General features: G+C 42.8%; 1 protein-coding gene and 1 long non-coding RNA gene across 2 annotated transcripts in view; one reads left to right on the forward strand and one right to left on the reverse strand.

The window, feature by feature from the left end:
* The first annotated feature begins 432 nt into the window (after positions 1–432).
* Positions 433–4,686, forward strand: LOC114000604. The gene is made up of 3 exons (XR_003545293.2): positions 433–668; positions 3,866–3,970; positions 4,231–4,686. It is a non-coding gene; the product is annotated as an uncharacterized LOC114000604 (long non-coding RNA).
* A 954-nt stretch (positions 4,687–5,640) lies between these two features.
* The window catches only part of LOC114000601 (androgen dependent TFPI regulating protein), a 28,459-nt gene continuing 20,881 nt past the window's right edge, over positions 5,641–13,218 (reverse strand). Inside the window, exons 5-6 of the mRNA XM_027745039.2 lie at positions 12,060–12,211; positions 5,641–6,165 (exon numbers count right to left, since the gene is read on the reverse strand). Of these exons, the coding sequence (XP_027600840.1) occupies positions 6,122–6,165; positions 12,060–12,211 (196 nt within the window). The 3' untranslated portion in view covers positions 5,641–6,121. The remainder of the gene's footprint in view (positions 6,166–12,059; positions 12,212–13,218) is intronic.

Consider the following 13,218-nt stretch of genomic DNA (forward strand, 5'->3'; position numbering starts at 1 on the left):
TTAACGTTTGGGTTTTTTCCTCTTGCACATAATTGTTACATGTGTTGATCAAAATTGCCAACTTTCTATTTATTTTCCCTCTCCCTGTGATTTCGACTTAATAAGATGGTGTCGGTTGGTTGCGGGATGCCACAGTGGGACAGCATCGGGGGTGTGGGACAGGGGTTGCTTTTGGGCTGGGGCTGCGTTGGACTCACAGACGTGCAAGTGAAATAAGGTCAGTGCCAAAAGACTTCCCCAGTGCTTGAGAAGCAAACGCTAGTGCATCTGTGGGAATTCATGAGTCGGGTCTGGTAACGAAATATTAAATTAACACTGTTTATAATCTTGAAGCGACCCCCGGTCGCTGCGTCCCGGAGCGTCACCGGTAACGTTGAAATCGCCCACAACCGCACACCGCGCTGCAACGACCCGCCGTGGGAGAGAGGTGGCAGGCTTCCGGGATGGGAGTCGGCCCTTCCCGGAGCTTGGGGGTGGCAGGGCTCCCCCGGGAGTTCCGCCGGCAGCTCCCGCTCCCGCCCCTGCCCCGCCATGCTCCGCGCACCCAGCAGGCGGCGCTGTGGGGCCGCCGCGCTCCCGCCGCCCGCGATTCCTGTCTCCGGGGAATGGCAGCGAAGGGAGCAGGCACGGCGTCTGAGCCCCGGGTGGAGCGGAGGCGCGGAGTTCTGGTTCGGTTCTCTGGGCGGGGGAAGGGGGGGGGGGGGGGGGGGGGGGGGGGGAGGGAAGCTCAGCGGCAGCGGTATTCCCACTTCAGTGTTGAAAACAGGGGCACTGGTGGGGCCGCACCTCGAGTCCGGTGTTCAGTTTTGGGTCCCTCACTGCAACAAAAGACATTGAGGTGCTGGAGCCTGTCCAGAGAAGGACAAAGGAGCTGGTGAAGGGTCTAGGGAACAAGTCTGATAGGGAGGAGCTGAAGGACCTGGGGTTGTTTAGCCTGGAGAAAAGGATGCTCAGGGGAGGCCTTATTGCTCTCTACAACTACCTGAAAGGAGGTTGTAGCCAGGTGGGAGTCGATCTCTTCTTCAAGGTAATAAGTGACAGGACAAGAGGAAACAGCCTCGAGTTCACAGAGTATCACACAATCACAGAATATTTTGGAAGGGACCCACAAGGATCATCAAGTCCAACTCTTAGTCCCCCGCACACGACCATTCCCAAGAGTCACACCATGTGCTTGAGAGTGTTGTTCAAACACTTCTTGAACTCTCACAGTCTTGGTACTGTGACCACTTCCCTGGGGAGCCTGTTCCAGTGCCACCCTCTGGGTGAAGGATCTTTTTCTAATATCCAACCTAGACCTCCCCTGATACAACTTCATGCTATTCCCTCGGGTCCTGTCACTAGTCACCACAGAGAAGAGATGGTGCCAGAGGAGGTTTAGATTGGATATTAGGAAGCATCTCTTCACTGAAAGGGTTAAAGAATTGTCAGGCACTGGAACAGGCTGCCCATGGAAGTGGTGCAATCACTGTCCCTGGAAGCATTCAAAAGACATGTAGATGTAGCACTTGGAGACGTGGTTTGGTGGTGGACTTGGCAGTGATGGGTTAATGTTTGAATTCAGTCATCTTAGAGGTCTTTTCCAACCTTAATGAGCTTATGATTCAAAGTGTGGTTCTTCCCTTTTTGAGGCACACTTCCACAATTGTTCTTCTCTCTGTCCATATCTAGAAAAGCCTGATGAAAAGAAATGCTTAATCATGGAGCTCTTCTTACATACATGTGTCCTTATTTCCCACTTGGGCACTGATGCCCGGACACAGTGAGCCCCGCTGTGGACGTGCCAGGGAGCATGTGGCTGTCACATAACCACAGCCTGTGTGAGTTCTGACTCAGCACTGAGACTGCTCCCATGTTATGGGGAGTTCCTTCTGCTGGCCAAGGCAGGGAAGGGTGCTTCATGGGCCTGAACAAGAACAGCCCCTTGTAAACCTCTGGGTGAGAGTTCCACCAGCAAGGCAAAATGTTGTGTTGCCTGCTCAACGCTCCCTGTCACCTTCAAGCCTGAGGCCAGCCACCTCTGCAGCACAGTTTGTCAACTGGGGGCCTGCACTCCCCACAGATGGGCCTTTGCCCACGTGCACATATTGTGTGCCTGCATTCTGTGCCAGATCCAGGGGATGCTGCTACCAGAGCAGTAGAAGGAAAACCTGGAGTTTCCAAACACAGGCAGAAGTGATGGTGTATTGTAACACATGATCTTTTAGCAGACTAAGTGATGGATCTGTCTTTCACCTGCCAGCTGGTGATGGCATCATCACTGGGTGGTTCCATATCACCAACTTGAATTAGCGTCTCAAAATGAAAAGCAGGTTGGTGTTGGTATACACTGGTTTCCATCTCCTCTCCTTAAGGAACGTAGTCCATACCAACAGTGAAATCATATTGTTCTACATACTTGGAGGAGGTAATTCTGTTTGTCTTGGGTGTAGAATAAAGCATTATTCTCTTTTCTATGTCCTGTTCTCCAGGTAGTGAGGGAAATTACCCTCTCAAGCCTAAAGGAACTTGAAGGTTTGCTTAAATGATTTGAGAACAGTTGATAGAAGGTGACAGTTGAAACACCAGGGATTAAATTTTATAACTCAGAACTATTATTGGGCCATATCCTAGAGGTTTAACTCAAGCTCTTGCTTTTAAAAGCGACACCAGTGTTTGGAAGTTAAACTGAAGTGTATTGACATCAAACACCTTAGGTATTTGATTTGCTTTTCAGAAACATTAAACTCCTTGCAGGGTAGGGCCTCTGGAGACTTTAAAAAAGGCAAAAAATCTGCTTTGGAGCTTTGGACCACTTGTTACGAACTCTGGCCTATTGGAATTGTATTTGGTTTTTACCTGATTTTTTTTTCCAAATAGTTAATTCAAGGACAAACAGGTCTTTGCTGTAAGAAGGAGCTTTAGTTCAAGAGCACATCTTGACATTGGTGTTATTCATATGAATCCACCCAGCCAATAACCTCTTCCTCTGAGGTAAAAGGTTATTACAGATAATCAGTAAGATTAAATACTAACAAAAAATATTATGAACCCATACATGAATGCAATTATTTTTTCCAATATTTACTGAATAACTTGCCTGGGAAGTGGGTCTTAGTTTGGCTCTCATGGTTGATTCTAAGCCTTCTCTTACCCAGACCCCCGAGACTCTGGTTAATTTTGTGGCACAAAATATTTAATTATGTGCTCTGCCAAGTGAATACAAGGCCTCAAATTGAATTTCAGTGTCCCCGGGCAACTATTTTAGACACTTTGGTAGAATGTAAATGTGTATTTTCTGCATGCCAGATCCTGGCTACATATCCATCAAAGTAAATCCTCAGTAGTACCACTGAAGGCTTGGAACAATCCTAAATTATGTTATTGAGGTCAGATTGTGACCCTGAAGCTCTGGCAGGCACCCAAACCAAGAAATTTGTGTGGGAAACGGGATGGAATAAAGTAGCACTTGCCTATGTTTTTTGTGGGAATAAACTGTTACAAAGGTGTGAGTTAAGATGAAAGCTCCTAATGGTGGTGGATATTGCTGTCCAGCTGTTTCTACTGGAAACATCTGTGTGTGTGTGTATGGGATGAGTCCCTATTTTCTGATGGTGCTCTGTCTCAACTAACAACCAGTTTTGCTTTTACCTCCCCTTACTATTCCCATCCCCCTCACTCACTCCGAAATAAAACCACTTAATCTTATAAAACAAAAGTCCAGGGGTAGGTTCTAGTTTAGGTGGTTTTTCTCCTCTGGTGAATTTAATCCTTCATTTTCTCTCTGCCAGATGCAAGTGGCAGGTCTAAATAGTATTAATTAATTGTGGTTGTCATACTGCAGAGTGCCCCGTTGAAAAAAATAATTGCTGTTTTTTCACCCAAGGGTTTAAGCAGCGGTCCCTCCGTCTGAATGGGAGGACATCGTTTCCCTCCCCATTGAGACTGCACCGTGGAGCAGCATGAAAGGATTGCTGTACAGCTGTGCTGGGTGAGTGGGCGGGCATCTCATTCAGTAATAACATCTAATTTATACAGCCATGAAAATCTACGGCTATAAATAAACAGTTCTGATTGACTTTTGCACACTTACTCAAAATAAAATGATAGAGGGTAATGGACTGGAAAGAGAAATCTGGTGTAAATGTCGTAAAGGGCAGATCCTCACTCAGAACACTTCGGTAAAGCCTTTTGGAAATCACAGGGAAAACGTTGATTTGTGAGCAATGACACATGCTTTCCTCCTTTCAGGGCTTCAAGGACATTAGAGAAAGGAGCAAAACAAGCCCAAGATCCCAGCAGTTGTGTTCTGAGGACAGGCATTCCTGATTGGTTTCCCAAAGTGCATGACTGGAATCCACTTTCTCTCCATACAGGATGTAGCAGAGAACAGTGCCTCTTCTGAGCCCTTTTCAAAGAAAGAAACGACATCTCCCGTGATTCTCCTCAAAGCCCTAGTTTCAAATCCTCCTTAAATGCCCTGTAGTCCAGCAGCACAGTCACCAAATCAGATCCCAAAGGTACTCTGGTGTGAGCAAGAGCTTAGGGTGAAATCTGCCATTCAACTCCTCTGGTTGGAAGTGGAAAGACCTATCCGTCTGTTCTGGGGACCAGACTTTGTTTTGAGTTTCTGACATTTAAACTGTTTGTACTGGACTATAAGTACAAAATAAAAGAATTAAAAAAAAAAAAGAGAAAGAGATAAAAATGCACAACAAACCTGCACTTTCTCTTCTTCCCTAATTCCCTTAATGTTTTTTCTTCCGTCTCTCTTTCCTCTCACCAGCATCTTCCAGCTGAATTCTTTCCGTTTCTCCTTTAGCTTCAACAGAAAAGGAGGGAGGGGTGTGTTTGTGTGTGGGGACGTGTAACAGTTTACATTCCCCTTGCAAACTTAGCTAGAGGGAGTTATCTAGATAAGCTGGGAAATACTGAATGCATGCACGTCTTTCATTGAGTTAACTTAGTTTACAGTCTAGGCCTATTATGTTAACTTCCCAGATTAGAATTTTTATCAGGTGCTTAGCATATGAGAAGAACAATCTTATGTATACACATTATCTTTTATTGCTCACAGGCAGCTTACAATGTGTTTCATTTTTACTAAGCTCCAGCAGCGTTCGAAAGGTGAAAATAACACCCAGGTGAACTGCATGCACAGTAGCTCTAAGCGAGGGTTTTGGCAATGAGCATGGAGTTAGACATTTAAGTACTGCAACTAGTTTCAAATCCTCTTTAAATGCAAGAATAATAACAAAGATTTTTCTTTTTCACATTGACCATTATGGAACACTTATGTACTTTCAGGCTTGCCTGTTTATTGGAGTTTGCAAAGCAGATCTCCAGTGTTTTAGATGTTAACAAGATGTTGAGGCTAATAACAGAAATCAACTATATTGAGGAAGATTAGTAAACATGTGAATGGAGTGTAATTATATGGCAGGCAGCTTTATGTTAAACAGTGCTTTAAATTAACATGCTTTCTGTCAAAGCAATCATACAGTCAGTATAATTAGGTTACTTTTGCTGTGAGATTAACTGAAACCAAGAAAAATGAAGAAAGTGTTGCCCTCAGATTTCCTGTTAAAATGAAGGGGAGATATTAAGCATATTAATATTACAGAAAGTTTCTTGTTAGAAGAACTTGGCTTCATGGTGAACTTTCTGAGCAGACATTTCTAATTACAGTCCTTCTTAGCCCAATTTGTTATCTAGCTAGCTTGGAAGTCACAGCACTGTTAAAATTATCTCTCCTCTTAATTTTTTCCAGACTTGATGAAGGGCAATCCAAACAAGAGTTGGCTTGCTTTCACAGGTCTTTCACAGAGTGGTGCCAAGCTCATGAGGGAGTGCATTTACCACTGATGAGTTTTAACCATGGACACATCCTCACGTACACTGTGCAAGAGATGAGAAATCTGTGTAAACAGATGAACAAAATTTTCTTATAGCAGTTTCAGAGTTATCATGTAAGAGGCAAACATTTAATTTTTTCCACCAGTTTTCCATATGTCTGATGTCATAATGGCTTCACCAGAAGCTGCAATGCATTGGAGAAAGGATTTATCACAGCTGCATTTATTTTCCTCTACTTCATGGCTTCAGCATTCATGGAGAGATCGTTTGGCTTCAAGAGAAGGATTCACTTGCTTCTCCATTTGTGGTCCAGTATTACTATTGAATCTCCTGTTTGGACACAGAGGAGAAGATATTATTGGGGGGGCAGGATATAGAGGGTGGGGGAAGGCCCATTAGGAGGAGGATGTGAACCTGGCCCAGCCTCCCAACATCCCTGGGGAACTCTACCCGTCTGGGAGTGGGAGTAAACTACGAGTGCATGTCTTGGAACAGCTGCTAATGCTAAAGTGCTGCAGAAGTCAAATGAGCCTGGGATGTCCCCAGCAAGTAACCTATTACTCAACTACTGAGGAATGATTTGAAATGTACCATGGGCCTCATCCATTGAGAATAATTGAGCTTTGCCAGTGGGAGAAAGTATCTACCACCAAACAAACCTAGCTTGGGCTAAGAGTATGTGAAAAACTTTAAAAATAAAGCTTGTCTGGAAAAGCAGCAGATAGATTAATCCCTGCACTTGGATATCTGGAGAATCCTCACATGGCTGGTCAGGACAACACAGGACCTACTGAAATCCCACAGCTTTCTGAAGCACCACTTAGGGACCAGTTGTGCTACTGTGGGGCACCACATGTGGCAATAATCAAATATATTTGGGTACATTATCTAACACACTGTCTCAGCCTCTCTTCTTCCCTGATGATGATGATTCACTCACATGTGACTCTCTTTTATATGTTCCTTCCATGTCCATAGATCTCTGAGGCTCTGAAACACTAATTGCTGTATTTTATTTCTCTCCAGCCTGCATAGCGTTTGGCGATTGACCTGATATGGAACAGAATCTTGGCACTTATTCCTTCTGAAATGATCCTGTATTTTGTACAGACCAAACAGATATTTTGAAGACCACAAAGAAAAAAATAGCCTCTTAGGCCAGGGCCAGCATGTTAACCAGCACCTGTTAATGTCTGGCCTCCACTGATGAAATCATAAGCCCTGGGTTGCCACAGCTTCTGATCTGGTCTGCCTCCAGTGGATCATCAGATAAGGTTATCACCAAGAGCAGGACATGTAAGACGTAGTGCAGATTTCCTTTAAACAGCCAGTTGTCTCTACCTGAGGGGTAAGCTGCAGCTTGGGGGAATGTCAAAGATGAAAGATATAAATATGCCATCACAGGTTTGTGGCACAACTACGACAAATGGATGAGACCAAAGTAAATATTCATATTTGCAAACTCTAGGATTTAAATCCTCTTAAATTTGAGTTCCATTCATCACCAGCAATATGGTGAAATTACAGATATAAACATTTTTTGTTCACTGAAAGGAAGAGATAGACTTGGACTCATTCTTTTTTTTTTTTAAAGGCATGATACAACAAATTAAGATATCTTCTGGAAAGGGGTCTAAGTTTAAGAATCTCTTCTGGATGCTGCAATAACTAAGGGTGTAACTAGTGCCTGGAGTGATAACTACCTGCAGAACATCAGCATTTTAACATGCATACAAAAACTGTTGTTCATAAGCCTGTACCAGTACATTGGTAACTCAACTTTATACCCCACACAGTAGCCCTTTGCATCCCTTTATTTGCCATTTGAGTTTCTGCAGTCTCAAGGTCTGTTCAGAAGAATGAGAGCATCAAGAATTCAATCTTTTTATAGTATTGCCTTGTATTACAGAGATTTGTGTGGTGCCACATAGGCTGGATTTCCCAATAGCTGGCAACAGGGTGTCAAGAGAACTTGGTTTCAAAAGCATATAAATACAAAAATAAAACTCAGAGAAAATAATGTTACATGTTTCTGGAAAGTGCATTTAATGCAAAAGTGCTCCAGAAAAGAAGAGGAAAAACAGGTTAATGAGAAGATTGCTACCTAACTTTAGTTCAGCCTTAAATGAATACATAACTATGATGTAGCACTGTCTTTCCAAGATATTCAAGAGCTCGTAGAAGATCTGGAGGAGCACATGCATCTGTGCACTGAGCATGAGAAAGTTACTCCACCATAAGTTTTCTCTCTTTCCTGAGAGCAATGGCTTATTCTTGTTGTGCTGCCTTATCCCTTGCTTTATAATATCTTCAATTTTGGCTTTGCCCTTGCTGATGTTCCTCAGCCAGCTGCTGGCCAAAGCTTTCCCTTTTGGAATACAGCAAACATACAGCTGGGTCTGTGGGAACTGCTGCCTGCTCTGACAGTCAGCCTCCCTTCCTCCCTTTCTGCCTTGTTTCTCTCCCAAAGGACAGTTCCACCACCTGGGGATGAGCATCCCTCTGGACTTGGTAGGGGCTTTGTGGTTGTAAAACCTTGCAAGGGGTTTGCCTGGTATCCCTAAGGAGGCGTTTCAATCCCTAGTGGAGCAGGTAATTGTTGCTAGCTATAGCTTCTCTCCACCTACATTTCAAAGTATTGAAATGAAGCAGCTGATGAATGTTGTTTTGGGGTTTTTTTTCAGATGTATTGGAAGACAAATGAATCTGCTCCATCCTCAAATGCTGGTTCTAGAGAAGAAATCTCAGTTGAAATGCTGCTCTGTCTGATGTGGAGAAATTTGATCCAAATTTCTCCCAAGGATCTGGTTGTCTCAACAAGAGCAAAACCCGAAGGAACACTGCTTTGCTTTATTTTTGAGGATTCTAGTTTGACTGGTCAAAGGAACATGAGATCAGTTGCCTGTGTGATGTTTTCCACCCATCAGGAATGGGAGAAGCTATCACGTGGTTGATCTTTGGTACTCAGACCCTGCAGCCAAATTGTTGACTGAGGTAAATTTATGGCAGTAAAAGAATCAGCTCATTGTTTCAAATTATCCTCTTTGGAGTTTCTGTATTGCTCAACATTGTCTTGTACTCTAGAAACTCTGAGATTTAAAACAAAAAGAAGTCATTACTGGTACTATTTTCTGTGCCTCTCAGGCTGTGCAGCTGGGTTGCCTTAGTTACCACCAATCCAACTGTGCAAGGGGAGGGAGAGGCACATGAGAGAGAATACATTTTTAAAACCTCCAATACTGTATGAAGCAGTTTGTCTATAAATAATAAAATTAATTTAGGGTATGTCATCTTCTGGTTGTTCTGAAAAGGAAAAACAAGGTTATATTATTCTACAGCCTGGATTTTCTAGCTCTTAGAAGTGATACTGTATCCTTTTGGTCAAGCATAGGACAATTACTTGCTTGAAGCAGAAAGCTGCCATCTGTAGTCTTTGGAATAAGTTGGAACTAACTAAGTGTGAAAAAGAGTAAATATTTATGTAGCTGGTTTTAGGAAAAGTAATAGTGGCTCGGAGTTATAAAGGAATGGGGAAGAGTCCATACGAAGCATGCTATGCTGTGGGACAGGCTTCATTTGCAGCCTACAGTCTGCCACACAATCTATGTCCAGAAGGAAATCAGGCTTGCCACTCTGGTGGAGCTATTTGTTAATTATTTCTTGCACCTTCGAGTAAACACATCTGGGCACAAACTCAGCAACTTTTCTTCCTTTGAGTGGGAAAGAAAGAAAAAGCAGCAACAGCCCTGGAGTTTTTTTCCTTTGGGGAGGATCCTGGTGCCGGCAGCCAGGGCAGGGCGCTCTGCCTCGTCAGATCCCACCGGTATCAGGTCTAATTGCTCAGTGGCTACAGGTGTTATTGAAGAAGGTGTTTTCAGATGTACCTATAGGAACCTAGTGGATAATTACATTGCTCTGTAACCCAAACTGGGTCTTTGGGGGACTGAGCAGGAAGCAAAAGAGAGATCAAAAGTGCCCTTCCACGTACATTTTCTTTTCGGGGAAGCGGGAGGTGGGCAGAGTAGAGAGCACAGAAAGATGAAGAGATCTGTCCTCTACCACCACAGATAGTTTTACTTTGTGTGGGGGGGCTGGTTTTTGTTTTGTTTTGTTTTCTGCAGGGTCATTTTAACTGCATCATCTGCCTTATTGTGATGGGAAGGTGAGACAGGAAAGGGTAGGATGAAAAAAGGTACATGGAGCCATTTTTTCTGGGGGAACAAAAGTATGCTGGAATTGTGTCTTCATTCAGTTTGCAGCTCTTTTTATTCTGGTAGTGCTGAGCCAAAGATTTGTCTCAATCAGGAACATATTAAGAATTTGGCACACTGTAATTTGGAATAGCTTCCCTGTGGCTGTACTTCAATGCTTATTGGGACCTTGTTATCGACACCAGCTTAAGGAAGTCCTACCCTTCTCTTGAGTGGACACAGCTGGGAAATGAATTGGGAAAAAGGCTTTGTACCAACATGGGGAACTGTAGCTCAAGGGAAATATCTTGCACACGGGTGAAAACACCATGTAATTGTTAAGGCCAGGATTTTATGGCTCCTTTGAAAAATATCAAGTATACGTGGAGAGGCAGACCCACCACACACAAGAGGCCTCCAGGGATCACAAGAGCACACCATGTATCAGTGGAGAATATCATATATGCTGTGTTTATATACATACTCTGTGGTTGCATTCGTGCTACCACAACTGGGGGTGCTTTTCAGCCTTTTTGTGTGCAGAGAAAAGTTGAGTGCTTGCCCCAGTTTATTTAGTCAGCTGTTCGAAATGTGTTTTTGCGGTTAATTTGATCTCTGCTTAGTATGACCTTTTGTCCAATCAATTAACACATTGGAAATCAAATTATTTTAATTCTGATTATCTCCAATGTATGCATCAGGCATACTTTAGACCTGAAATTACTATACTCTGACATGAAAAAAAATCTGATACCTAGATGTATCAGATATCTCATATAAAGACTCACACCATCTTGTAGTGATGATGTGGTCTTTGATTGGTAATAGTTACTATTTATGTGATACATCTGAAACCGGAACTAGTGCGGAAAGGCTGCAAATCAGTTTTCATTTACCAGCAGTCCTCATCTCATATCATGTTTATGCAGAATAGAATGCAGCCAGAATTTCCAAACATTGACACGCAGACCAAGCATCTTATTTGCAAAGGTAGTTGGTTATTCAGCACATTTGAAAGTCAATCTGCTGCTTTTAGGTAGCTGAGTATGGATGGTGAGAGACTAGCTACAGACACTCTACTTCGGCTTGACAGGCATGTGAGACTTTGCAAAATGGATCAGGCATCAAATGTTCCCTGAGAACAGAGGGAGGTTGTCTTATTTTTTTTCAGAGGTGTTTTTGCAGTGTTTTTTCTTTCATCAGAAAGCCAGTTTAAGAAATTGCAAATGTTCACACATTTGTCCTAAATAAAATACACACATTTTTCTGACAGAAACACTTTCATCCTCAAAAACTTAATCTTGAATTAAAAAGGAAAGAGGAAACCAGAAGGGATAATGATGACAAAAACAACAGTAACAACAACAATAATGATAATATCCAATGCCAAACACCCAAAGGTGCTTCCTCAGTTCTTTCTTTCCTCCAACTGTTGAATGTGTCCTCCTAAACTATTTTTTCCCAACTGCCCATTTGTCCAAGAAAGCTGTCTTTCATTTTCCTTAAATCACTACCAGTTATAACACTACCAAAGCAGAAGGGAGAAATTCTCAAGAGTTTGTAAAACTTTCTGAAGTGCTGTTTTATTCATGGAGCTGCTGCCACGATGCTTTTGCTTGGATACAGTAATGCATTTCTATAAATTGTCAGTAAACAGTGCTGTTCCCTAGTCTGACAAACACCACGTGATGCAGGTGTAAGAGTTTTAGCCAGGGAGACAAGGCTTCTCTGGACCCTTCTTTGAGTAGGAATTCAAAACCAGTGATTATGTTTGTTAGAGACGCTTCTTTAGCCACATTTGAGAAAGCTGGCCTGGCCTTTTTTCTGGTAGGGTTGGGATCCTTGCTTCAGTTTGTTCTCCCTTTGTTAGTAAGTGGGCAGGACTTGGCAATCGCTATCAGATACCCAAAATGCCATCACCCCCCTCAGTCTACTAGTGCCCCCTTCCTCTCCCTGCCTGCCTAAGCAATCACAGCAATTAATTTTTGATTTGTTTTCATATGGATAGAAGTAATAAACAAAACTTGGACTGACCCCATATCATACGGTTGAGGAACTCTCCAAAATTGTAGAAAGAGACGATGACAGCAAGGCTACCGGCAAAAAAGGCTGCTAGTCCAGGTGGGCTGAACAAAGCAAAGAGAGGATATACCCACTCTCCTGTTACAGAATAAATCCACAGGACCCTAGGCAAGGAAGGAGAGAAATCACCTTTGGTTAGGACCATTCAGTTAGAAGAACCACTTAACTATTTCTAACTCCTGAAAGGCCAAGTTATCAAAATGGTCTTGATACAGAGAAAATTAGATCAGCTGTCTATACATCTCCTCAGCACTTGGGCTATTTGCTGTGAAGCACACTTAAGCTGCTGCTAAATTAAATGGGTTTCAGTGCAGGTTGAAATGCACAAAATGTTCTGCTGTCACCCTGGTGACATTGGCTATTAACAGCAGTAAAATAACACTAAAACAGCAAAATGTTCCTGAACAGGAATGTGTCCTTGTATATGCTAAGTGAAGCTTATTCAAATAAGCTCTCACATGTGTTTGCTCTCTATTTACAACAGCTTTTCAGCCCCTATCCAGATCTCGAGGGCTTGTGGAGACAGTGCTGCTTCTCCCTGCCTCAATCCTGCTGCTGTTGACCACTGTTTTGAGGAGTGGAAAGAAGTTTTCAGGAGGCAAGAGGGCAAGGACAATTCTCAAGCATCTTTTCTTTTGGTCTAAGAAGAGGAAGAGAAGAGGATGGGTTGGTAGGAAACAGATGCAGCTGCTTCACTCCTTTTTTCCAGAACTCTTTGTAAAGCATAGTTTGGAAAAGAAGGAAAAGGAAAAAGATTAATATGCCTGCTTTATAGGGTTTATTTTCTTCCTCTTAGGCCCTCTCTTTCTGCTTTTTTCTTCTTTCAGAAAACATGTTGTAGTGCCTGTCAGTTCACTGGTACTATTCTCATTGTTTATGGCTCATAAAAGTGGTTTGTAGAAAACACCTGAACTTAAGAATATAAAAGTGGTCTTTATATATAAATATAGGAAAAAATACAATTTTTGTGACCAAAATTATATATATTTGTGTTGAATATGTAAAGAATATAAGAAATAGGGTTGGTCTCCAGTGATTGTTGTAAGATTGTGCCATTCTAACGATGGACAGCACTTCCCTAAAACAAAGCTTTGGGTCCAAAAGATGCTAA

This window comes from Pipra filicauda, unplaced genomic scaffold (genome assembly GCF_003945595.2).
Source record: "Pipra filicauda isolate LSUMZ 115617 unplaced genomic scaffold, ASM394559v2 scaffold101_size5749837_pilon, whole genome shotgun sequence".
In the NCBI taxonomy this organism is placed as follows: domain Eukaryota; kingdom Metazoa; phylum Chordata; class Aves; order Passeriformes; family Pipridae; genus Pipra; species Pipra filicauda.